At 50.0% G+C, this 27,458-nt stretch overlaps 1 protein-coding gene across 2 annotated transcripts in view; it reads right to left on the reverse strand.

The window, feature by feature from the left end:
• The window catches only part of NRF1 (nuclear respiratory factor 1), a 50,427-nt gene that overhangs the window by 17,575 nt on the left and 5,394 nt on the right, over positions 1-27,458 (reverse strand). For both annotated transcript variants that reach the window (XM_051612382.1, XM_051612390.1), the window contains exons 2-5: positions 13,296-13,527; positions 9,895-10,009; positions 7,544-7,670; positions 6,493-6,633 (exon numbers count right to left, since the gene is read on the reverse strand). In XM_051612382.1, the coding sequence (XP_051468342.1) occupies positions 6,493-6,633; positions 7,544-7,670; positions 9,895-10,009; positions 13,296-13,518 (606 nt within the window). In that variant the 5' untranslated portion in view covers positions 13,519-13,527. The remainder of the gene's footprint in view (positions 1-6,492; positions 6,634-7,543; positions 7,671-9,894; positions 10,010-13,295; positions 13,528-27,458) is intronic.

The following is a 27,458-nucleotide window of genomic DNA, read 5'->3' on the forward strand; positions in this document are numbered from 1 at the left end:
GCAGGATAGGAGCGAGTTTGTTGCTGCCATAAATCCCTCATGGCAAGGAGAAGGTGGAGGATGAGCCTGTTGAGGGTGTCCTCAACAAGAAGCAAGAGCACTTGGCACCCAGCAGGTGCAGCATTTCATGCCTGGCCACAGGAATCAAACCCAAAATTAACAAGCTGGCAAGCAGAGCAAAAAGCAGGAGGTGCTGTGGGTCTCCCCACAGAAGTGTCTGCTCATCTCATGGATTTACTCTTTATGCAAATCTATCTTCTCCTCCACCCTGAAACCATGGCCAGGTTAAGACTGACTAGTTCTAATGTTTCAGAGGGACCCACCTTGGGATAGAGTCACAGAAACATATAATCACAGAATCATTTTGGTTGGGAAAGACCTCTAAGATCATCACATCCAACCCTTCCCCAGCCCTGCCCAGTCCTCACTGCCCCATGTCCCTCAGCACCATCTCCAGGGCCTGGAAACCCCTCCAGGGATGGGGACTCCCCCCTGCCCTGGGCAGCCTGGGCCAGGCCCTGACAACCCTTGCCAGGAAGGAATTGTTCCCCAGATCCAACCTCAGCCTCCCCTGGCACAACTTGAGGCCGTTCCCTCTGGTCCTGTCGCTTGTTCCTGGGGAGCAGAGCCCGACCCCCCTGGCTCCAACCTCCTCTCAGGCAGCTGCAGAGCCAGCAGGTCTCCCCTCAGCCTCCTTTGCTGCAGGCTCAACACCCCCAGCTCCCTCAGCTGCTCCTCACAAGTTCTCCAGACCCTTCTCCTTCAGCTCCAGCCCCTTCCCCAGCTCCGGGGCCCTTCCCTGGACACGCTCCAGCCCCTCCATGTCCTTCTTGTCCTGAGGGGCCCAGCCCTGACCCCAGGATTCCAGGTGTCCCCTCCCCAGTGCCCAGCACAGGGGGACCATCCCTGCCCTGCTCCTGCTGGCCACCCCAGTGCTGACACAAGCCAGGATGCTGGTGGCCTCCTTGGCCACCTGAGTACATGCTGGCTCATCTTCAGTTGGCTGTCAACCATACCCCCAGGTCCAGGCTGCCCCTCTTGGGATCACCACCCCCACCACCTGGAGAGATGAGCACTGGACACAACTGTTGTACTTGCTGGAAACAGGCACCATGTAGGCTTTGAGCTTAAATGCCACAAGAGCAGGCAGCTGCCTGCATGGGACAGGTGAACACTCATCCCTGCATCCAGCACCTCACAGGACTCCCTGCCCTTCCCACTCTGCTGGAACAACCACCCAGGGCTTCAGCTCAGCTGCACGGGGACCCAGTTCCTAATTCTGGGGTAGCTCCACTGTAAAACAAGGATGGTCCCTCTGCCATGCAGCAACGACCTGCTGGAGAGCAGAGCCACAGGCTGTCCCCACAGCACAGCTCTGCCCTGGACCAGCAGGGAGCACCAGAAAGCCTCACACCTGGAGGTGGGATCCAGCACTGTGGGATCATCCCTTCCCAGCCATGGAGAGGATCTGGCTGCAGCAAACTGAGTTTAGGGAACAACTTCCAGTGCTTGGCTTCTCCTACATACCAATGGGCATGAACATAAGGGGGTCTACAGGAAAGCTGGGGAGGGTCTTCTGACAAGGGCACTTAGCAAGAGGACAAAGAGAAACGGATTAAAACTGGAAGAGGGGAGATTGAGGTGAGACATGAGGAGGAAATTCTTTTCTGTGAGGGTGGGGAGAGCCTGGCCCAGGTTGCCCAGGGAAGCTGTGGCTGCCCCATCCCTGGCAGTGTTGAAGGGCAGGTTGGATGGGGCTTGGAGCAGCCTGGGCTGGTGGGAAAATATCACAGACTTTGTATAAACCTTGCAGCTTCTCAGATAATGACTTTTCAAGGTAAAAACGGACAAAGCCCTGAGCAACCCAGTTTGACTTTGAAGCTGACCCTGCTTTGAGCTGAAGATTGGATTAAAGACCTCCTGAGATCCCTTCCAAACTGAGTTACTGTTCCTGTCCATGCAAAGGGGTGGATCTAGATGATTTTTAAGGTCCCTTTCACCCTAAACCATCCTGTGATCCTATAAAGATATCTGCTGTTTGGGCTGAAGCTTTTTGCAAGGCAATATGCAAACAGACATGAGGATGATTTTTGAGAGGCCCAGAGAAGCCTTGCTGAAGGTCTGCACAAGCAGGCTGGAAATCCCAGGGACATGTTACATTAGAAATAAAAAAAGTTAAACTAAACAAATCACCTGTTCAGAAAAGCATAAACAAATTCTAGTGTCCTCAGTGAGAGCTGAGGGATGCACTGAGCTCAGCATCACCCAGTCTTACTCCTTAATCATCTCAGTGAGCCACTGAGGAGAAGTTCAGGGGCAAACTCAGCTCTGATGTAGCCAAAGTCCAGAAAGCAACAAGATTCCTCCCTGTAGTGGCTGCAGGGTGACAGCCCCTCTGCACCCTGCTTTTTTTTCCCTGCACATCTGAGGTGGGTGGTGCTCTCTGTTGGCAAGTTTAAAGAAGCATCTTTGCTCAGGTTAGCAAAGGCTTTATTTCCCTCAAGACCACCAGGGAAGCAGAGCAATTAAAAGGAGAGTTATTTTCATCACCTCGTTGAGGAGCCTCTACCACCTGCCTGCTGACACCTGCAGCTGCTGAAAGCTGAGGCCTCATTTTTCCACTCCCCCCCCCCACCCCACCCTCGACTCACCTTTTAATTGTGCTGCCCAATTTATATTTATAAACATTCCAGGTTTTCCACAGGGCTTTGTGCAACTTAGTTGAAAAAGCTCATTTCTTGTTGTGAATACAAAGGGCTGTTTCAGCAGCTCTAGGAATCAAGGCTCCTACAGGAAATAAAGCAGTGATGGCACCTCTAGCAGAGCAACAGTGATGGAGGAGTCAGAGCTGTCAGCCCCTCTTCTCAAATGAATGTGTTTCAAATTGCAATTGTGGCCCAAAAAAAAAAAACCTAACTGAAAAAACAAAGACAGCAGGGTGTCCTCATCATATGCAGCATCTCTGTGTTTTGTTCCTATTTAAAGTTTGCCTTCAAGTCTGGCAAAAACTAGGCAGCAGCTGGGTGCTTTCAGCAACAAAATCATCTCCTGAGCACCACATGCAGCATCTTGCTCCTTGAAAACTCTACAGGAAGACAGACCTGCTGGGTTGTGAAAATCCACCCAGGATTCTGCAGCCCTGTCCATTCATTCTAGTGCTCTGTCCTGCTCTCCAGCTGTTGGAGGATCTTAAAAAGGTTTGAAAGGTTTATTCAGCCTAGAGAAGAGAAGACTCCAGAGGGACCTTACAATGACTTTCCAATACTTGAAAGGGGCCTGTAAGAAGGCTGGGGAAGAGCTGTTCACTAGGGCATGTAACAACAGGACAAGGGGTGATGGCAGAAGGGTGGATTTAAGCTGGACATTAGGAAAAAGTTCTTTAATGTGTGGTGGATCACAGGAACAGGTTGCCCAGAGTGGTGGTGGGGGCCCCATCTCCGGAGACATTCAAGGTCAGGCTTGATGGGGCTCTGGGCAATCAAATCTGGTCTAGTTGAATCTTGCTTATTGTAGGGGGGTTGGGCTAGATGACCTTTAGAGGTCCCTTCCAACCCCAGACATTCTGTGATTTAAAGACACTGGCCTAAATGGGACAGTGATGGTTAGCCAACCAGGACATGAAGAGGGTGAGCCCTGCCCACAGCTGAGGAGAAACCCAGTTCACAAAACTGTTTTGAGTTTCCATATTGCACTAAAAAGATGAGGGTTCTTTTTAACAAGAGACTTGTTTTACCACCAGGAAGCACTGAGAGGACTCAAAATAAGAGGCTTTACATTGCTCTGCTGCTGCAGGGGGCAGGACTGCTGACCAAAGGTCCTGCAGAAGATGAAGAAGAAAAACAGTGTCTCATTTAACAGAGCCATAAGAAGCCTGGGACCACGAGTGCTCCATGTGGGGTAAAAAAGAAAGCCCTGCCAGTAACTAGTGCCTCAGACTGGAGAGCTGCTTCCCACATGGAAATGCAGAGCAACCAAACCCCAGGGGCAACTCATCTTGGCCAAATCTCTGGGCAAGGTTTCCTGAAAACCAAGGCCATCTTTGGAAGGAAAAAAAAAGAAATCTCCAACCTTATTTTTAGCTCAACATGAAAAGTGTTGGTATTTTATCCATAGGGCTCCACGGATATTAGTATTTTATCCATAAAATAGAAGCAGGAAACACTTGGGCAACCTTTGATGTTAAAACATTTCATTTCCAACTCTACCACAAGAAATAAACAATATGCATTATAAATCCAGCTGGATCTCTGAAGGGGGAGCTTGTCACTTTTAATGCTGCTTTGATGGCACGTGCAGCCTTAACAGCCAAACAGCTGGCAGATCTTTTTATTGGCCCTTTCACACGTGCACACACTCTGTGCACTGCCAGCCAGGAGAGTTCCTCAGCCGTGATCCTGGTCTGCACCCACCTCACATCCTGATCTCATTCATCCATCTCTTTCCCTCTTTCATTTCTTCCCACCACTCTGCCAGCAAAAACCTCGTTTGCTTTGCTGCTTCCTCAGAGCCCAGGACCTGTGGGTATGAGCAGCTCCAGCTTCACTATTCACACCAAGCCTGAGCAAATCTCCTCACAAACATCTCCTGCTCCTTGTTTTAACTCTGAGGCACTTCTCTTGCTGCTGCTCAGTTTAAGTAGCATGAGTAGCAGGTCAAGATAGGGGATTTTCCCACTGTATTTGGCTCCTATGAGACCCCCCCTGCAGGGCTGGGGCCACCTCTGGGGTCCCCAACACCAGAAGGACATGGAGCTGTTGGAGAGAGGTCAGAGGAGGCCCCAGAGATGATGGGAGGGCTGGAGCAGCTCTGCTCTGGAGCCAGGCTGGGAGAGTTGGGGTGTTCAGCCTGGAGAAGAGAAGGCTCCAGGGAGACCTGAGAGCACCTTCCAGGGCCTGAAGGAGCTCCAGGAAAGCTGGGGAGGGGCTTGGGACAAGGGCAGGGAGGGATGGGAGTAGGGGGAAGGGTTTCCAGCTGGCAGAGGGAGCTGGAGCTGAGATGTGAGGGAGAAATTCTGGGCTGTGAGGGTGGGGAGAGCCTGGCCCAGGTTGCCCAGGGAAGCTGTGGCTGCCCCATCCCTGGCAGTGTTGAAGGGCAGGTTGGATGGGGCTTGGAGCAGCCTGGGCTGGTGGGAGGTGTCCCTGCTCATGCAGGGGGGTTGGATCTAGATGATCTTTTAAGGTCCTTTCCAACCCAAACCATTCCATGATTCTATGATTAATTACTACAATGATGAGGCTGTAAAGAAGTCAGATAAACCCAAGTGTTTTGTTTGCCACTCCAAACAAACTCAGAGCCCCAGCCCTGTGATCTTTTGATGGTCTTTGATTTTACTTTAAGACTAAAATATCTCAATTTTTTACTTTCCATTTCAATGGGAATTTGGTAATGACAGAAAACAAGAGCTGCCTGTGAGGAGCCCCTGCAGACACCACCTTTCACAGAGGTGTAAAAATCTAGTGACTAATTTTGTCCTGTCACAGGCCAGGAACATGATCTGTTACCAGCCAAGGCACAGTGAAATTTTATTTGAAGTGTGAGTTTGTCTGATTCCACCTAAGTAACGGAAATGGTGTTTTGACAAGAAGATGATCTTCCTGCACAGAGGAAACCCACACATCTTTGCTCTGCTACAACACCCCCTTGTATGTTGCCCAAAGCCTCTGACCCTTCCATCTTGCTCCTTCCTCTGAAGGACCTGCCTTTCAGCATTTCACATGTTGTGGTGCATCAGCCTGAGTGTACCCAGAGCTCCTGCAAAACACCTGCCTGCACCCAGGCCCTGCACCCCAAGGGCAGGAGATTTCCCTGCAGATGATCCCTCCCACAGCAAAGCAGCCTCCCTGGAGGGTCCCCTCCACTTTTGCTTAGCAATAAGGAGGTCTGCAAAGGGCTGGACCTGGAGAGAAAGGGAGTCCTCCCCACCCCTAGGGCAGATGACTCCCTGGCTCCATCAGAATTCTCTCACTCAGGGTCTGACCTGGAGTTAAACCATCAGCTCCACCTCTGCTCCCATCCTCAGCAGAGAACAGAGGAGGGAATCAATTAGAGCACACAGGAGAAGTCCAAAGAGGATAAGCCAATACTGTACCCCACAAGTGACTTTCCCGACGGTGTCCCTGCCCATGCAGGGGGGTTGGAACCAGATGATCTTCTAGGTCCCTTCCAACCCAAACCATCCCATCTTTCTATGAAAATTCACCACAAAGTGCAGAACAAATAGTTTATGGGAGGTGACCAGACCAGCTCAAAGGGGAATGCTCCCAGCAACCTGAGCTTGGCTTCTCACCACCATCTCTTCTGGTTCATCCAGAAAACAAGCAGCAACAAGGAAGTGTCACATCTAACCAGTAGCTGAGCTGTTACAGCCCCACGGGAAGGAAAACATCAAAATGCACCCCCTGGAGATGCAGACATCAGCTCCACTGCACAATAACAGGATGTGACTGCAAGATGCCAAGTCCCTCTCTGGTTCTGCAATGTCTGGCTGCTTACCTGGGTCATCTTGTCCACCGAGACGGGGATGCCATCGATGGTGAGAGGTGGCAACTCTGAGTTAACCTCCTGGGGCGCGGGAGCGTGCTCGGCCAGCGCCGACTCCAGGTCTTCCAGGATCATGCTCTTGTACTTGCGTACCTGTGGGGATTGTTGAGCTCAGGTAAACAAGGTAAGGAGCACCAGGAGAGGGCAAGGAGGCAGAGCCAGCCATCTTCCCCAGGGTGCTGCAGAACAGAAGGAGCAAATGATGACACAGCTGGTGAAAAAAAAAAATCCCCACTGGCCCTGAAGACTTGGCTGCAGCAAAGAGCTGGTGATGAAACATCAGGTAACACTGGAGAGTGGAAGTATTTATGGAATTAAAAGAAAAGTTCTGATGCAAGATTTATCCTGGTTGGGATCTGCTCCATTTACTGTCTGGTCTGAAAGAAGGTGCAAGTACTGACAGCTGAGCTGAGTTGAAACATGTTGTCACTACCTGCTCCCCCTGACTTTTAATCCAGGATATTCAGCCCTGGTGAGATGTGCCAGGCAGACATTCATGCAGAGAAAACAGGACATCAGTGCTGCACTCATAGAATGGTCTGAATTGGAAGGGACCTTAAAGATCACCTAGTTCCAACCCTCTGCATGGGCAGGGACACCTCCCACCAGCCCAGGCTGCTCCAAGCCCCATCCAACCTGCCCTTCAACACTGCCAGGGATGGGGCAGCCACAGCTTCTCTGGGCAACCTGAGCCAGGGTCTCACCACCCTCACACCACAAAATTCCTTCCTAATGTCCAACCTAAATCTCCCCTCTCCCAGTTTTAATTCATTCCCCCTTGTCCTCTCACTACAAGCCCTTGTCCAAAGCCCCTCCCCAGCTTTCCTAGACCTGCTGGCCACACTTCCTTTGACGCAGCCTCACGTCCATCCCCTCTCAACTCCTGTTTCCAGGATTGGAAACATGCCCTTCAGATCACAACCAGGTTTGCGTGCCCCTTTGAGCAGAATGAAACCTGCAGAGGTGGGTGATTCGTTACCCAGCTCTTCCTACAGACACCTACCACGTTCTCCAAGGGTGCAGCGCCGAATACTTTAAAGACAGGGTTGGGTTTGGAGGGTGAGATGCACAGAACGATGGCCTGCTGCCCCACTCTGGTGGTGTACTCATCCAGCGTGGCTCGGAGCTTCCTGAAACAGAGACAGAAACCACTGAAGAGCTGAAAACCCTGTGGAAACACCAGCCTTTTGCAAACTGCCCTTCTTAATGCTGCCATTCCCAAAGCAGGTGAGACATGGAGCCCCAGCTGGTCAGATCAGCCACATCTCCTGCTTATTCCTCTGCTCCCACAGGCCTGTTGTGTTCCCTGCACTCACCACCAGCTCCAGTATCAATTATTCTCCTTTCTCTCTTTTTTTAACTGATGCAAAAAGGGGAATCACCAGAGCAGCAAAGCTGGGACAGTAAGGTCTGCAGATCCACTCTGTCACTAAGTGTATTATTAAAACAAAACTTGTCAGGTAAAGAACATGAATAATTCAACAGAAGAGGCTGCAAACACAGGTTGTTTTACATCCAGCCTCATAACAGGGCACTGCAATTCTCTGGGACCAGAATCCTGCTCAAACCAGAACTGGAATAATTCAACTAACAATTGCAGGAGAGGCAAGAACCAGAAATATTGCAACAGCTCAGCACAGGAAAACCAGGGATTCAGACACCTGCCACACCAGCAAGTCCCTTTGGGATGATCTCCCTGTAGGAAGAAAACGTTCCATCATCTGCTTTCCACCACTTATTCACATTTAAACAGAAATATTGTGTCAGGAACATTGGCAGAAACTCATAAAGCAAAAGAAAAGGAGCTGTTACCACCAGATAGCCTGAGCACTCCAGAAGGTGACAGCTCAGTGCCTGCTCTGGCCAACAAGCAACCTGCTGTTGGCAGCAGACCTGTTGCCAAGAAGCACCAACACCACCACACAGAGACCCCAGGTCCAGCTGTAACTTCCCACTCAACTCACAGTGGTGTAAATATCAAGCTCAAAGATGTCAAACTGATCAGAGAGCAAAAAATGGATGTGTTTTGTCACTAACTTGCAGTGAAATGAAGTGGTTGCATGAAGGGAGAAGAAAGAATTCCTTTAAATGGGTGTTTCTTAAATAAATATATTGGTCACATTTAAAGAGAGGAAAGAATCTGCTCTTCAGAAACGTGGCTGGGTCAGTAGAGTTGGGGGAAGGAGGGAAAAGCAGAATGGAGGTATGGAAAAAAATCAGGGGAGTCCACTCCTAGGGAACCTTATTTAACACCAGCCCTGCTTCACTTGATTCCAGTTTGATCATGTACAAAGGGTGTTGTGGGACACAGCAGATGAGTCAGTAGAATATAAGGAAACCAACTCAATTTCTTGGTACCTTTACAAGAGTTAGAACAGGAGAGAAGGAGACAAGGTGAAACTCTGGCCATGGCTGCACTGATTGTGCACTTGGGAGGAAGCCAGCAAGAAACAGGGTGACAAATACACCAGCTCTTGTGAGAACACCCAAGTAAATCCAAAACGATCAAAAAAGCAAAAATTACTTTGTTCCAGAACCCAGTAAGCAGTACCAGCCAATATTTGCAAAAGCTTTCTGAAGCTGGAACTGCAGGTGATCTCTCCAGGCTTATGAGAAGCCTGCAGTCACTGGAGCACCAGTGCTCCTCGGTGGCCATCAGGTGGGCAAACAGCCACAGAGCACCTGGAATGCAACACCTCCATGGCTAGGGAAGTTTGCTGTCTACAGAACAAGTTCCTAAAGCCAAAGGAAGTGTTTCAGCTCTGGCAGGCATCTCCCCTCCATTATTCTCCCCCAGCACTGAGCCTAGAGGCTGGGTGGAGCTCACACAGAGTGGCCTGATGGTGAAGGAAATTCAGGTACACACGTGGATTTTTTCACAGGATCATTTCAACATGCAGAAAAGCCTTTTTTTTTGTGTTAGGTAGGCAAGTCTCTTGTGCCACTGCAGAGCTGGGATATGGCTGCAGCTCCAGATTCTCAGGCCAGCTGCTGTTAAAGCCACCGTGAACACCTTTCAGGGCAACGTGACCACGACACGTTTAACTTGTGACCAGCTAGGGTTAAAACACAACGTGTTTTAACAAACCAAAACATGGTGGACCCCACCCTGATGGTCATGTCAGTCCTGGTGATCGTGGCATCACATTAAAGATGAGGAGAGCTGCAATTTAACCCATTTCTGCCAACGAAAACCCAGCTCTTGGCTTCCAGAAAAGATGCTAAATATATATATATATAAAAATAAATCCCCAAGCTGGGCAACTTCTGGACAGGCCATGGTGTCCCCAGGCATGACAGGGGGGACGGGGGGGATGCAGAGGGAGGGGTGAGGGTGCAGACTGGAGCCCTCACCGTAGCAAACGCGTCTGTTGCCTCTTGCGGATCGAGGGGTTGGACTCAAACACGTGTGGTCGCTTCCGTTTCTTACCCGTTGCCACAGCAGCAGCTGCTGCCATCCCCACCGGGCCTGGAAATCAAACCACAAAGGGTCAAGCAGCACATCCAGCTCAGGAACTGGCCAGAGAGACCACTGCCCTCCCCCGCCCCAGGGGATGGGTCCCAAGGGCTCAGCTCAAGGGTCTCCCCACAGAGACCCAAATCCAGAGAGGTGAATGAAAAGGCTCCACATCCCAGACTAACAAACCCCAGCTCAGTCCCAGGTGAAAGTCACTTCAGTCCAGAGTTTTCCCCCTGGTATCACAGAATTATGCATTTCATCTTCCAGACACACTCTCAAGTATGCCAAGACTTTAAATCATAGCATCCTAGAATGCCAGGCTGGAAGGGACCTCAAGGACCATCTAGTCCAACCTCTCTAGGTGCTGCTCTAGTTGATCTGAGGTGGCTCAGCACCCTGTCCAGCTGAGACTTCAAACTGTCCTATGTGGGGGAATCCACCACTTCCCTTGGGAGACTGTTCCAATGTTGGACTGTCCTCATGAGGAAAAATTCACCTCTTGTGTCCAACTGGAATGTCCCCAGGAGCAGCTTGTGCCCATCACCCCTTGTCTTTCCCATGTGCATAATAATATAATCACAAATAACTAGGTGGAGTCCAGGAGATCCCATTGGCAGGGGAGAAGAGACCAGGCAAAATGTTCTGAATCCTGCTTGGACACCTCAACTACAGCAGCAGGAGTCTGAGGCTTTCCCCAGGGATTAAGGACCAGTTCTAATGGGAAATAAATTGAAAATCCAGAGTTCCCAGCAACATCCTGCAACAGCTCCCTGAGGAACAGCAGGGACCACAGCAGGGCTATTGCTTCCATGATCAAAATCTAGACACAGAGTCTATGTAAGGGATGCTTGATTAAATTAATTGGAGGTAAACCAAGCAATCCATGCAGTGGATTGTGCTTCTGTAATTGCTCTCCAGAAATCACAGACTCATGGAATGGTTTGGGTTTAAAGAGACCTTAAAGATCATCTAGTCCCATCTCCCTGCCATGGGCAGGGACACTTCCCACTAGACCAGGTTGCTCCAAGCCCCACCCAACCTGGCCTAAAGGAAAATAAAGTTGAGATGGTGTCAAGTAAACAAAGCAGAAACAGGTCAGATAAGCACAGTGGCAAAGCAAAGGGGCAGATTTCAGGTCCCTTCCAACCCAAACCCTTCTGTGATTTTATGATTTTGGCATGTTGTGGAGGAAGAGCTGGTGAGGGCAGACAAGGAGAGAAGCCACAGCGCTGAGAAGGCTGGGAGACCTTGGAAGGTTGGAAGGAGTCAAAGTAAGGATTGCAGTTAACTACCAAAGCAGCTGCTGTGCAAGCAGACCCATGTGATAGCACCACAATGGAAAACAGCTGCAATGGGGACAAGCAAAGGTGCTGATGGAAGGAGAAGAAAGCAAAAATCCAGGTAGCTGCCACCCCCTGAGAGCAGGAGGTGGTGGGAGCACATGGGCCATGGCTGGAACACTCATTTTGGGAACCCAATCGAAGAATGGCCTGGCTGCTTTTTGTGGTAACTGGCAGTTTTTAGCAGCTGGGCTGGCAGATTGTCATGGCAACTCATGGAAATGTTTTAGGAAGCAGAGGACACAGCCACTGGCTCCTGCTGCTGGAAGCTGAGCTATTGCACAGGGTCAGCAGCTCCTGCTCACACCAAGACCAGCTGGATGGACACGACCACCTCAGCCTTTCAGCCTCAACTTGAACCACATTTCTACCCATTTCTTCACTTCCATTCCCCTTCCATTCCCAGTTGTTGGCAGTAACTTCTACTCAAACATCTCCTCTCCATTTGTATTTGTTCTAATAACTAACATTGGACTCATAACACACAGAATCCTCCTCCACTCCTACCACTCACATTTAGAAAGGCCTTTAGTTGCCTCTTCACAACTCACTACAAAAACTCCCATCAAAGGTTTTACCTATTTAATAAGCCAACCAACTGGCAAATCCTACATCCCACAAGGTGCAGCCCCTACCCTGCTGCCCAACTGTCTCACTAGCAAGTTCTTCTCCTTTCAATTTGCAAGCTGTTTGGAACAAGGGCTCATTGCTCACTGTGTTTATAGAGCCTTGAGCTGGGACACCCAATGCACCCCAAAATGCTGATGCACTTCAGCTGCTTTCTACAACTCCACAGGGTACAGTCAAGACCCTCAAGAGCTTTATTCCTCAGATAAAGTCTGATACAGAGTCAGACAAGTCTGTGAGTGCTGCATTTTTCTCCCAGTGAGGTAGATCCACTACAAGGCAAAGCTGGAGGACATTTGGCAGAGGCTTCACTGGAAGGAATTTGTGATTCTGAAATACTTTCCCAGCCCAGATATGCCAGGACCCTTGGTGGCATCTCCTTGGGAGAGGCCTAGAACACGAGTTCCCTGGCTAAGCAGGGTTGTGCAGCACTCCTGGGTTATTTTTGCTGTTGTTTATATGGGCCTGAAATATTTTTGCTCTTTTGACATATTGGGTATTTTAGTTCCCTTACTGGGGGCAGCATTTACCAGGGACCTCAAAGGCTGAGAGAGCTGGAGCTGTTCAGCCTGGAGAAAAGGAGGCTGAGGGGGGAATCTCATCAGTGCTGATCAACATCTACAGAGGGTGTCAGGATGGTGGGGCCAGACTCTTCTCTGTGGTGTCCAGGGACAGGACAAGGCCACAAACTGGTACACAGAAGATTTAACCAAATATGAGAAAATATTTCTTCACTCTGAGGGTGACAGAGCCCTGGGACAGGCTGCCCAGGGAGGTGGTGGATTCTCCATGCCTGGAGACATTCCAAACCCATCTGGATGTGTTCCTGTGGGATCTGCTCTAGGGGATCCTGCTCCAGCAGGGGTTTGGACTAGATGATCTCCAGAGGTGCCTTCCAACCCCGACCACTCCGTGACTCTGTGACCTTTTCTATTGTACAAACCAGTCCCCTATTCCCAGCACCTCCATGTTATACATGGACAGAGCCCTGCAAGGTTCAAGCAGCCAGCAGAGCTGGTGAAGAAGTGCTAGGAAAGCCAGAGCAACAAGGAAGGCCTCAGAGCATCCCCTTGGGGTCTATGACATCTCTATGACAAGATCATAGAATTATGGAGTGGTTTGGGTTGGAAAGGACCTAAAAGATAAACTAGTTCCTCCCCCCCTGCATGGGCAGGGACACCTCCCACTAGACCAGGATGCTCCAAGCCCCATCCAACCTGGCCTTGAACACTTCCAGGGGCAAGAAGATCACCTGCTGCCCTCAAGTACTCTTTGCAACCTCTGCATCAATGCTACATGAGGTGACCCACACCGAGCACCCTGCTTACCTGCTGCAGCCAGGTGGGCAGTGACCTCGTCGGTCGCCGTGGAGTTGAGGATGTCAGAGTCATCATAGGATGTGTCCTCTGGTGATGATGGTGAATCTTCATCCGCACTCAGCATGCTGTGCTCTGTGTAGGTGGCCACATGGACCTGCTGCACCTGCTGGGCCACTGCGTGGGCCTCGATGGTGGCCATGTGCTCTGTTTGGGTCACCCCGTGTTCTTCCATCAATAGTTACTGCCAGAGGAGACAAAAACCACAGGAAGGGGTTAGTGGCATTGACACACCACAAGGGAGACCAGCCAGAGGCTTCTGCTGCGTGAGCAGGTGGTGACCAAGAAGGAGCAGAGATTATCTCCCCTGGTGGCAGTGGTCTTCTACAAGAGGGAAATAACAACTGCACCAAAAAACAGAGGGATTAAAGAGTTTTAAAACCCCCATATTTCCAAACAACACAGCACAGCACCCAGAGCCCAGCACCTTTGCTGGAGGAAAGGTCTTCAAGGAACCTGTAGCTCTGAGATTATGTGCCCCTCCCCACTATGCACTGAGAGGTCTGATCAGAGCTGGAGCTTATTTTTGCCACATCAAAATCCAGCTTTCAGGGAAGATGCTCAAGGCTGATACACAATCTCCCTCCTCCAGCCTCAATAGCTCAGGACACAGGTGAAGATGCCAGTACTGAAGCTGCACTCTGGAGACCACTTTTACTGCAGTACTCATTCAGGGTCTGGAAGCAGCCAAAATTCTTGGAATCCAAACACAAATATTACACAAAGGGTATTTATTTAATGCATCTGATGATAAACCACTGAGCAAAGTGGCTGCTTACATAGTCCATGAACAGAAATCTGTGCAGAAGGAGCAAGACAGGAGGAACACAGATATTTTCAGTGTCTACCATGCACCTGTGGAAAAGGCCCAGCACATCCTTAGATATCTTCAAACTACATTAGAAGAATCAGAAACCCCCCAAAACAAGATTCCCCAAAACCCTCAGGGCAAAGAGAAGAAGGAAAGAGATGATCAGCTGTAGGGGACAATAAAACATACCCAGACAATTCTGACCCTAGAATTATAGCCATGGAATTTAAAGCTCTTGATCAACACCCTCTTCGTGGAGACCTGTTCAGCAGCATGGACACAGACCATGGAGTGGTTTCAGATACATGTCTGGGACACTGCTCTAGGAACTCAGACAAACCACACACAGCTTTGTCCTTCACAATCTAGATCGTGTCATAAATACATGACACTTTGCAAAAAATCAACATGACATAACCTCAGTCTGGCAAAATAACCACCAGGCTTCTACTGACCACAAAAAAACCCCATCCTGATGACCAAACCATGGAACATCCTGAGACACGAGGACCCAGATCAGGAGAAAGCACTTTGCCAAGAGGGTAGTTTTGACCAAACTAACCAAAAGTCACATACAAAGAAGGAGAAACTAATTGAGACATGGCAAGAGAGACTATCACAAAGGTGGGATTGTCCATGGAGAAGAAAGGAGGACACCTCAGCTGAAACTGTGAATACTGAGCAAACAAGAAGAGAGGTGGGAGGCAGAAGGAGGTGAAAGGAGAGGACCAGAGTCTTGCTCTGAATTCAGGAGAGTGTATGAAGGGACTGAAGCTGTGGGAGAAGAAGAATCTTTCCAGCAGCATTTTAAGCAGCACCAGCTCAGAAGCAAGGAAGCAGCTGCCAGAGCCCAGACAAGAAATGGAAGAAAAGGTGGGGTGAGGAAGGACTGGTATTTAGATGCATTTATTTCTGCCTCAAACCTACTGACCAAGAACTGAAATAAGACAGATTTACTTTCTTCCCCATCACCAGCTGGCTCCTAAAGACTTGTTTCCGTGTCCCTCAAAACCTTCTCTGCAACTCAATGTACTGAATGTTACGGACGTTTCAAAACAGCTCCTTCAAAGGCAGCTCCAACTTGAAGGCAACAAAAATAGGGATGCAATTATTTTAGAGAGTCCTGTCCTCAAAACAGGACCCCTTCTAAGACCATTTTCCATGCTTCAGTTCAGTACATCTGTTTTGACAGGAAACAAAAGCTACATCTCAAATGTAGGGAAGTATTCCCTGGCCAGCACGAAGAGGAGGCTCCTGTTCAACAGCCAGAGCTTTGTACCTTGGTGAGCAGGGGATGAGATGAAGTTCCTGATGTAGCAGCAGGACCAAGACATTGAAAAGAGACTTGGAACGAGCCAAAGAAGTGTGTTGTGTACAAACTCATTTGCAAAATTAATTAATTCCTTCTGCAGCCACCCTAGCAAACTCCATCTTCCTGAGAAGCCAAATCTGACCTGGCTGCTTTGCCACAGTTTCTCATTTACTAAGACACAGAAATCCAGCTGGATCTTTCCAAAGTGTTACTGAACTTCAAAAAAAAAAAAAACAAACACCCCAATCCTTCAAGCATTTCACCCTGCTCAGCTCTGTCCATATCACCAACAATTCAGACCTTACAGGCTGAGCTCCTCAGGATGTACCAACCCCACTCGGCTGACCAGAGAGGCCACAGCAACTCACCTTCTAGTGGAGACGTGGTGGGATTGTAGCTATAACACAAAGAAGGGTTTGGTGACATGGACAGTGGGATCGAGTGCACCACCCCCAAGTGTGCAGATGACACCAAGCTGTGTGGTGTGGTGACACACCTGAGGGATGGGATGCCATCCAGAGGGACCTGGACAAGCTGGAGAAGTGGGACCATGTGAACCTCAGGAGGTTTAACAAGTGCAAGGTCCTGGACCTGGGTCAGGACAATCCCCAGGATCAATAAAGGCTGGAGGACAAAGGGATTGAGAGCAGCCCTGAGGAGAAGGACTTGGGGATGCTCACAAATGAAAAGCTAGACATGAGCTGACAATGTGTGCTGGAGCCCAGAAACCAACCCTGCCCTGGGCTGCATCTCCAGCAGCGTGACCAGCAGGGCCAGGGAGGGGATTGTCCCCTCTGCTCTGCTGAGACCCTCCTGCAGGGCTGGGGCCACCTCTGGGGTCCCCAACACAAGAAGGACATGGAGCTGTTGGAGAGAGGCCAGAGGAGGCCCCGGAGATGATGGGAGGGCTGGAGCAGCTCTGCTCTGGAGCCAGGCTGGGAGAGCTGGGGTGTTCAGCCTGGAGAAGAGAAGGCTCCAGGGAGACCTGAGAGCACCTTCCAGTGCCTGAAGGGGCTCCAGGAAAGCTGGGGAGGGGCTTGGGACAAGGGCAGGGAGGAATGGGAGCAGGGGGAAGGGCTTGGAACTGGCAGTGGGGAGCTGGAGATGAGATGTGAGGGAGAAATTCTGGGCTGTGAGGGTGGGGAGAGCCTGGCCCAGGTTGCCCAGGGAAGCTGTGGCTGCCCCATCCCTGGCAGTGTTGAAGGGCAGGTTGGATGGGGCTTGGAGCAGCCTGGAATGGTGGGAGGTGTCCCTGCCCATGGCAGGGGGGTTGGAACGGGATGATCTTTAAGGTCTCTTCCAACCCAAACCAGTCTGAGATTCAATGATTCTATGAAATAAGAGGAAATTAATGAATAAAGGCAAACAGTGAAAAAAGGCCAGCCAGCCTGCATCAAGCTTCTCCTTAACCTCCTTCCACCGAAATAGCAGGGGAGTCAAAACCTAAACCTACAAAGGTGCTTGCAGGGGTCCAGGCTGGTGTCCACAGAGGCCCAGCTCTACACAGCCTGGAAGGGGGTTTTAAAAAGTACAACACAGCCCATTAGCTGTTGATGGAGCCCCTGAAACACAGAGCAGGGCACTGAGGAAGCCCCATTTCTGCAGAGACTCTCCTGGACAGAAGGGTTTATAACTGTTTTCCCCAAAGCCAAGCCTTGGATCCAGCACATGGGAAAGTAAGGAGAAAGGGACAGACAAGCCACCAGCGTGGTTGTTCAGCTGGCATCAGATGTTCTTGGAGGATTTTTAATTCTTGTTGTGTTGTTGGGTTTTTTATTATTTGCTTTGTTTTTTAAAATTAAGCCATTTAGAGGACTCATGGGAGAGGACCAATTCTACACCTCCACTCTCAAGAATAATCCCTCTGCCTCATTTCCTAATTTGTTCCAAAGGAACAGAAACACTCCTGTGTTTTCCTTCCCAACCCATGTTCTGTTTGATCCCTCACCACAGCCAGCACCAGTTCCTTATCCCTGCTCCACACAGGAGCTCACTTTGCCACTACACACCAGACTGGAGAGGCCAGTGTAAAAATAACTTTAAAAGCTAAAAAAGAAATACTCTGTCTCATCATTCAAGCTGGTTCCCCTCCTGGTGGCTTTAACTTCCATGAAATGCTGCTCTGAGTTGAGTTTGTTTTCAAGAGACTGTGCAACACCTCCTCCCTTTCTTCCACCCTTTCTGTAACGTTGACAAGCATCTGGAGTTTCATGTGCCCTTAATAAATCCAAGGCTCTGCTGTAAATAAGTCGTTTGCTCTGCATTAAACACCCACCCTCACACTGGCACTTTTGTTCTCGGAGGCGGTTGTGGAGAGTTAATCACTGGGGGCCGCTGGGATCCGGGGGTGTCAATTCTCCTGCAGCAGCTCCGTGGGCTCTGGGGTGGCTGCTGCAGCCAGAGGTCACTGCCTGCTGAGCCCCTTCTTGCAGCTCTCCAGTGGTGCTCAGCCACAGAGACCAGCACCTCTGCCAGGGAACGGGCCTCTTGAACAGGTCACAGGGCCACAGAATCGTTCTGGTTGGAAAAGACCTTTAAGATCACCAAGTCCAAACAAGACCTCATTCTACAAAACCATTAACCCAACTCTACCAAGTCCAAATCACAGAATCACAGCGTGGTCAGGCTTGGAAGGAACCTCTAGAGATCATCTAAACCCCCCCCAACCCCCGCTAGAGCAGGATTCCCTAGAGCAGATCCCACAGGAACACATCCAGGTGGGTTTGGAATGTCTCCAGGGATGCAGACTCCACCACCTCCCTGGGCAGCCTGTCCCGGGGCTCTGTCACCCTCAGAGTAAATAAGTTTTGTTCTCATATTCAGGTTCAACCTCCTGAGCTCCAGTTTGTGCCCATTGCCCCTTGTCCTGCCACTGGGCACCACTGAGAAGAGTCTGCCCAACCATCTGCTGCTCAGTTGGCTTTTCCCCAGCCCCCAGCTGGGAGGGCAGCCAAGGGGCTCTCTTGTTAAAACACCATTTCTTCATGGATGCTGCAGGATGCAGGGACGATGCACAGCTCTGGTGCTTGACCCCATCCCTCAGCCATCACAGTGTGGCAGGGGCAGAGTTTTACAGAGCAGGTCACCAGAGGTGGCACACAGGGCTTCACACATGCAAAGTATCATAGAATCATGGAATGGTTTGGGTTCAAAGGGACCTTAAAGTTCATCCAGTCCAATCCCCCTGCATGGGCAGGGACACCTCCCACCAGCCCAGGCTGCTCCAAGCCCCATCCAACCTGCCCTTCAACACTGCCAGGGATGGGGCAGCCACAGCTTCCCTGGGCAACCTGGGCCAGGGTCTCCCCACCCTCGCAGCCCAGAATTTCTCCCTAATGTCTAACTAAGCACATGTCCCACCGAGCTGCCTTCCTCACTCCCAGGAGCTCTTGGTTTGCACTGCAGGGGACAAGGCAGAGCACCCCACCCCCACTGATTTTAAGAACTACCAAGAGTTCAGAGCTGCAACAGCGACCATCACCACTGGTGGCATCTCACGAGATGGAGGAACCTCAAACTACCTGGACCAACACGCAGGAGTTTTATCAGCTAACTGGGTTTCATTCCTCATGCATCCAAAGCAGATTAAAAAGCACTTACTATGCGCTTAGAACTTTAAAATGTTTTATTAAAAAACTATTTCAAACATCCAACTGTATGTCTAGATAAGTTCCAAATTCCCTGCAAAAACAGCTTGGAATAATTTGCAAGTGAAAACTGAGCCAGTGAAAAATTAATCACTTGCCATTTACTAATAAAATCAAATCCTGTTGGAGTGTCATGACACCTTTGAAATTGTCCCCACTGCTGTTTGCTGTTTTGGCACAAAGCCCTCTTCACACTTGTTAAAGCTGGTACACACATCCTGACACAGTTGGTTTCTAATCAGCAGATTTCAATGGTTCTACTAACCATGAAGAACTAACCTCATGTGGAAACAATAGCAAACACAAACCAAGAGGTCCTACACCATGATTTGTACCACGAGCCATGACTGCAATTACTGGTGTCCATCAAACCTCCTTAGTTCTGCTAAACTTGTGTGAGCCCTGATTACAACAGCCAGAAATGGTCCAGTTTGGCTCCTGAGATGGTCTGAATTACAGGAGCTGCCAACCTCCAGGTGAGGGGAGGAGAGAGGACAACCTCTAACAGAGGGGAGACAGCCAGTCTGGGCTCGGTGCTCTGCTGGTTGCACTTCTCCTCTCTCTGGGAAGCCACATCTCATGCAGAGATGTCCACCTCCCAGCCAGGCCTGACTCACATGGGTGCAGAGCTCACTCCCACCATTTCCTGATGATGCTGGTTAAGAAACCACTTCCAGGTGAAATATGAGATGGCAGGAGGTCTCCACCAGCTGATTACAACTGCACTGGCTTCAACTTGCAACCAAAAGCACACAGGAAAGCCCCCATCTCCCATCACTAGGCTGCACTACGTACCAACAAGCAAGACCCAGACCTTCTCCTGGTCTTCCTTCCATGGGGGGGAAGAAAAAGGATGCTCACCTCCTCCCTAGCAGGTGGCTTCAGACTTTTGATAGCAGAGATTCAGCTCCTTCCATGATGCCCACCTCCCACACTGCATTGGCATCTCTCACTGATTAAATATTATCTGTTAATTGACCTTCAGGAGAGATTTGATTCAATTTTTTGTATAAAATTGTGCCTAGAGGGAATGACCACTGTGGGTTTGATAAGGAAACGATGTCATCTCTCAGGGACAAGATCAATTAATATCTTCATTCTTATCACAACTCATTTCAAATGCACATTTAAATCAAAAGAAATATAGATACAGTGCTTAGAAACGTGATTTAAGCACTGAATGGGTAAATCAGGTTATACTAGGGGGATTTAGGTTATGGTTGGACTTCATGATCTTCAAGGTCTCTTCCAACCAGGATGATTCTACAATTCTAAATCCAAAAAGATCCCATTCTTCCATAGCTGTAGAAAAAGTCCTCCCTTGCTCACAGAGAGAATGTGCTGCTTGCACCTTAATCCAACACAAAATGGCTTTTTCCTGGTGAAACATCAGTCCCTCTGGAAACTGTGCAGGGTTTTAGACGAGACTGAGTTTCAGGGACTTGAGACATCACCTCATGTCAGCAGCAACAACTGACACCTGCACAATGGCAAGATAAGACACACCAGTTTACAGCTCTCCTATCAAGATTGAAGCAAACATCTTATTTCACAGCACGTGGGACAGTAACTCAAGCACCAAGAACAACCACACAAACCAGCTCCCGTTCCGCAGCGTCCTCCTGTGGCACATCATTAGTACAATGATCTTTTAATTGGATAGGAAGGAAAAAAAAATTAAAATCCCCTGTGCTACCAGTCTTGGTATGAAAAGACCTAAAATAAAATGGATTCAAGAAAATGAAACCAAACCCCCTTCTAATAACGTGCTCCTTCTTATCAGCATCTCACAGAAAAGAGGCAACGCCTCATGCTGCAGGAAAACTTCACTGCCTGGAAAAGAAAGAAATAGGATTTTATACTATTTATTAGGCATAAAACCTCCTATTTGCTGCTGAAGTTCTGGAGTCCCCAACACAAGAAGGACACGGAGCTGTTGGAGAGAGGCCAGAGGAGCCACAGAGATGATGGGAGGGCTGGAGCAGCTCTGCTCTGGAGACAGGCTGGGAGAGTTGGGGTGTTCAGCCTGGAGAAGAGAAGGCTCCAGGGAGACCTGAGAGCACCTTCCAGTGCCTGAAGGGGCTCCAGGAAAGCTGGGGAGGGGCTTGGGACAAGGGCAGGGAGGGATGGGAGCAGGGGGAAGGGTTTCCAGCTGGCAGAGGGAGCTGGAGCTGAGATGTGAGGGAGAAATTCTGGGCTGTGAAGGTGGTGAGACCCTGGCCCAGGTTGCCCAGGGAAGCTGTGGCTGCCCCATCCCTGGCAGTGTTGAAGGGCAGGTTGGATGGGGCTTGGAGCAGCCTGGAATGGTGGGAGGTGTCCTTGCCCATGGCAGGGGGTGGGACTGGATGATCTTTAAGGTCCCAACCCAAACCATTCTATGGTTCTATGAAAGCTACCACGTGGTGATGTGACAGAACACTGGTTTCATGACATCCAATGCCATTTGCAATGGGTCCTTTTTGCAGCCAAACTTCACATGTTTAGCACCAAAGCTCAGCAGAAAACTATGGGCTGAACATCAGGATGAGGAGCTTTCTACTTGAAAACTCTTCTGAGGCTTTGGCATGAAGGTGATGGTGAACCTAGAGCTGATGCCTGATCCTCCTGCCCAGGCCAGGTGGAAGCAGAATCAGCACATTGGAGAGATCAAGAAGCTCTCCCAGAAAAAAAGACTTTCCAAGTTCCCCAGCAGACCAGCTGTTTGGGTTTTTTTAAATATTAAGCAATTCACGTAAGTTTTAAAAAACTACATAATAAAAGGTACTACAGCAACTCAGTCCTGCCCATGAAGTCACTGAGATAAAAGGTCAGCACATGTTCAGCAACCCATGGGAAGGTCAGAGCTCCACATCCCAACCCACGTCAGCCAGCGAGTGTAACCCAAGCCTGGAAGTCAAACGACACCATAGGATCCTAAACCATGGAGTGGAATTCTCATTGAGCATTCCTGTGCTTCCCCCCAGGCCCTGCAGGTTTCACATCGTGGTGTGACATGCAGAGGTGACTCCACCTCACCAGCAACACCTGGGGAAGAACCTTCTTCCCTAACATTTTCTGCAGGATGCGTAGTCCAGGAAACATCCCAGAGGACAGACACCATTCTCAGAGATAACATGACACATCACTTCATTTCAAGAACCACAGAAATCCTGATTTCAATTAGTATTTTTATTTTCTGGGCACAGCCCAGAAATCATTGGAACAGCATGATGCAAATCAGACATCTCTTTGAGAGAGCTGCTGCAATTAACACGCAAAGTGGTCTCTTAATTACTAACCCAATAAGCTCAACTGCCCAGAGAGCTGCTATTTGCCGATGGCCGAACAGCATTCCTGGCACTGCCCACGGGCACAGCCCTCATCCCACCAAGATTATTGCCCAAAAGCCAGAGCACAGCCCTGCCTGGCTGCTTTGAGGTGCCAGTGTTCCCAGTTTTAATCCTCTTTTAGCCAGGGAGAGGATTAGTGGTTATGCTGGGAGTATTGCAGGGAAAACCTGAGGGGAGGGTGTTTTACTGGGGGATTCAAGCAGGAAGGAGGTGATGGGACCCACCACAGCTTCATCCAGGTAGAGACACAGAGGTGTGAAGCATCATGTTAACCACAACATCCAGCATGGACCAGGTGAGCTGACTTCAACCATGGCTAGATGGATCATAGAATCACAGAAGGCCTGGGATTGGAAGGGACCCTAAAGGTCACCTAGTCCCAACCCCCCTGCCATGGGCAGGGACACCTCCCACCATTCCAGGCTGCTCCAAGCCCCATCCAACCTGCCCTTCAACACTGCCAGGGATGGGGCAGCCACAGCTTCCCTGGGCAACCTGGGCCAGGCTCTCCCCACCCTCACAGCCCAGAATTTCTCCCTCACATCTCAGCTCCAGCTCCCTCTGCCAGCTGGAAACCCTTCCCCCTGCTCCCATCCCTCCCTGCCCTTGTCCCAAGCCCCTCCCCAGCTTTCCTGGAGCCCCTTCAGGCACTGGAAGGTGCTCTCAGGTCTCCCTGGAGCCTTCTCTTCTCCAGGCTGAACACCCCAACTCTCCCAGCCTGTCTCCAGAGCAGAGCTGCTCCAGCCCTCCCATCATCTCCGGGGCTCCTCTGGCCTCTCTCCAACAGCTCCATGTCCTTCTGGTGTTGGGAACCCCAGAGTTGGACAACGTACTGCAGGGGGTGATCTCTCAAGAGCCTGTCCTTGTCAAAAGTCCCTCTCCAACCTTCTTGTAGGCCCCCTTCAAGTACTGGATCACCTTAAGAACTTGGTCCTCACATCACTTCAGTTCAACCTGCTTAGCGTTCGGCAAAGGCAGCTGGCACAGCCTGACCACATTTAACCATCTAACTTCCACCCTAAAAAGGCAAGCCCAGCCCACCCCTAGTTGATGGTTGTTAATAATGAAGTCTTCAGGAAGATAATTAACAGAGTATGGCTGATCCTAAAACCAGAATGAGTTAGACCAGTATGCCTGCAGCTGGTTTTAGGAGGGGTGGTGCCACCTTAGGTGGATGAGGAGGGGCAGAGGAATTCAACCTGTGTGTGCAGAAGGCCTCGTGAGATGGACTAAGCAGAGAGGAGTTAGACCACAACAAAAACCACCCTCTCCTCTTGGAGTTTTATATTTTTAACCTTTTGATTCATTTGTCCTCTGATCCTACAGTACCTACTGAAGGCCTCTGTGCTGTGAGCAGCAGAAGGAGCAGGATCCCAGGCCACTCTGTCTTGAAAAGAAACTAAATTCTGTAGTGGAAAGACACCCTATGATGGTCTTTGTTTTCAAGATCTTATTCTGGAGCTCCCAACATAAGAAAGAGTCCAGAGGAAATATTTTCACCTCTCCTGTGAAGACAGGTTGGGACAGTTGGGGTGTTCAGCCTGGAGAAGAGAAGGCTCCAGGGAGACCTGAGAGCACCTTCCAGGGCCTGAAGGGGCTCCAGGAAAGCTGGGGAGGGGATTTGTACCAGGATGTGTAGTGACAGGACAGGGGGTAATGGTTTTAAACTGGAAAAGGGGAGATTTAAGGTCAGGGTTAGACATTAGGAAGAAATTCTTTAATATGAAGGTGGTGAGACCCAGGCCCAGGTTGCCCAGGGAAGCTGTGGCTGCCCCATCCCTGGCAGTGTTGAAGGGCAGGTTGGATGGGGCTTGGAGCAGCCTGGGATGGTGGGAGGTGTCCCTGCCCATGCACGGGGGGGTGAATACAGATGATCTTTGAGGTCCCTTCTAACCCAAACCATTCTATGATTTCATGATTCTATGATTCTTCCTAAGTGCTGGGTGTATCTTTTTTCCCTACAGCTGTTTAAGTGCAAGGGCAGTGTATGCACAGGTCTGCAGACAGCCTCCCTCTGGTGTCACCTACACTATCTGCATTCACACAGGGAAGAATGTGAGGATTATCCTCCAGGCTCAGAAAACCAGGCACCTCTGGTTACCTTGTGGTGCCCTTCAGGGCATCTGAGGTGACCGAGTACAAGAGGCTGGGTTCAGTGCCAGTAAAAAATGGGATAGCTCCTCCCCTCAGCACCTGGAACTGGGGAAAAGTGTTTAAAAAGCCCTGGAGATGGTGCTGAGGGACATGGGTTAGTGGTGGCCTTGGCAGTGCTGGGTTAATGGTTGGACTTGATGATCTTAAAGGTCTTTTCCAACCAAAATGATTCTATGAGAAGATCCCTCCCAACATTTCCCGTGGTTCAGGAACCAGTCTCCTTGCTTGTGCCACAAAAAAACTGTGGATGAGGTGGGAAATACTCCCCAGAAAAAACACTGGAAATTCCTGAGCAAAGACCCTGAAAAGGGAAAATGCCACCTTTGTAAACGAAGCACCAGGTGGGTGAGAAAACCCAGCACGTTACATTTGCAGCTCCATATTCTGCAAGATGAAGGGCTGTGTTTTCTGAGGGGAAAAAAAAAAGTGCATCTCCAGCCCAACTAGATCAAAGAGATTTGCCTGCTGGTTATTTAAGTCTTAAGTGCCTGCACGCTGGATTTAAATGCTGGTTCAAGCATTTTTCTCCCTGGTGTTGACAAAGAGCCTGTTAAGCAGGCCATGGAGCTCTCCCAACAGCCTGCTTCCCACTCAGCTGTCCTCCACACAGCCCACCCTGAACAGCCAAGACCTGAGCTAAAACATGAAGCAGGGTTCTAACAACCTCACACACCAACACATCCACTAATGCCCTTCTTACTAAGCAGAGGTAGTTCCTCCTGCCCTAGTCTGGAAAGGGCAGAGGTCAGAGTCCAGGAGCACAGGAGTTACTGCACCAGAATCTGAAGCTCAGAGACCAAGCGTGTCCTGGGCTGCAGCAAAAGAAGCATGGCCAGCAGAGCCAGGGATGGGATTCTGCTCCTCTCCTCTGCTCTCCTGAGACCTCATCTGGGGAACTTTGCCAGTTCTGGAGCCCCCAACAAAAGAAGGACACAGAGCTGTTGGAGAGAGGCCAGAGGAGGCCACAGAGGTGATGGGAGGGCTGGAGCAGCTCTGCTCTGGAGACAGGCTGGGAGAGCTGGGGTGTTCAGCCTGGAGAAGAGAAGGCTCCAGGGAGACCTGAGAGCACCTTCCAGGGCCTGAAGGGGCTCCAGGAAAGCTGGGGAGGGGCTTGGGCCAAGGGCAGGGAGGGATGGGAGCAGGGGGAAGGGTTTCCAGCTGGCAGAGGGAGCTGGAGCTGAGATGTGAGGGAGAAATTCTGGGCTGTGAGGGTGGTGAGAGCCTGGCCCAGGTTGCCCAGGGAAGCTGTGGCTGCCCCATCCCTGGCAGTGTTGAAGGGCAAGTTGGATGGGGCTTGGAGCAGCCTGGAATGGTGGGAGGTGTCCCTGCCCATGCAGGGGGTTGGAACTGGATGATCTTTAAGGTCCCTTCCAACCCGAACCCTTCCATGGTTCTATGAATTTTAAACTTCCCACAGACATGGAGAACATCCAAGATGGAGCTATGGTGGTTTTCCAGTCCTGACCCACCTTGAGTCAGTGCTCAAATGGGGCTTTTCCTGCTCTGAACACTTAGCACAATATGCAAATCCTGTGGGAATTCAAAGTTCTCAAGGTTTCCTGCAACGTGCAACCACGTATTTGAAAAGACATGATTATGCACTGAAAAAAACAGACCAGAAACTTTTGTTTGTTGCTCCATTTTGTACTTCAGATGCCTTTCACACTTCTTCACCACCACCTCCATCTACATGTGCTTCTCATTACCAGGGTTTAAGTATTACAGCTATCACAGGAATACACACAGCTTCCTTCATGAGCAAGAGACCCAATTTACCGATTTACCTGCAAATCGCCACGAATATTCATGATACAGAAATAATAAGCCTGATAAAAGAACCCAACTTGCAACCCAAAGCAACTCTGAGAAGAGCTTTGAATCAGGTAGTTCTGTCTGGGGAGGAAAGAGAGCAGCACTCTTTGGAGCCCCTTCTCTTTCAAAAGGGGAACCAGGAGCTAAAGGATTATCTTTGTGCTCAAGAAAGTGGCTGCAGAAGCAGCAGCACGAGACTCTAATGGTTGATGCCAAAAATTAACTTAGGGGGGAAAGAAGCAATGTCCCCATCATTTCTCTGTAGAGGATCTTGGGGGTGTTCAGCCTGGAGAAGAGAAGGCTCCAGGGAGACCTGAGAGCAGCTTCCAGTGCCTGAAGGGGCTCCAGGAAAGCTGGGGAGGGACTTGGGACAAGGGCAGGGAAGGATGGGAGCAGGGGGAAGGGTTTCCAGCTGGCAGAGGGAGCTGGAGCTGAGATGTGAGGGAGAAATTCTGGGCTGTGAGGGTGGGGAGAGCCTGGCCCAGGTTGCCCAGGGAAGCTGTGGCTGCCCCATCCCTGGCAGTGTTGAAGGGCAAGTTGGATGGGGCTTGGAGCAGCCTGGAATGGTGGGAGGTGTCCCTGCCCATGCAGGGGGTTGGAACTGGATAGTCTTTAAGGTCCCTTCCAACCTAAACCACCCTGTGATGATGATGATGATGTTGCAAGGCAGGTAAAGTGTGGAGACTCTGGGGGTTTGGTCTTGCAAGCATTTTTGATCCAGACTATGGGGGAAGTTTTCCAAGCCTCAAAGTCAACCCCATTTGATTACTCTAATTAGAGGATTATATAGTAAATAGTGGTGGGGACTCGGTTTCTCTCAGATTGCATTTCTTGGTCCCACTGGTCACAAACAAGAAACATGCTCTGAAAAGGAAAATTGAATTGTATGTTTTTTCTGCTCTTGTATCTGAAGTGAGATGAATTTTGTGACAGTACTGAAGAAGCTGAGTTTCTATCCAAGACACTCTCAGCCTGCAGCATCTGAGCAATTTGTGTATTATTTCTAGGCAATCCAGAGAGCACACAGAGCACAGATAAAATAATTCACAC

Source organism: Apus apus, chromosome 1 (assembly GCF_020740795.1).
Source record: "Apus apus isolate bApuApu2 chromosome 1, bApuApu2.pri.cur, whole genome shotgun sequence".
Taxonomy (NCBI): domain Eukaryota; kingdom Metazoa; phylum Chordata; class Aves; order Apodiformes; family Apodidae; genus Apus; species Apus apus.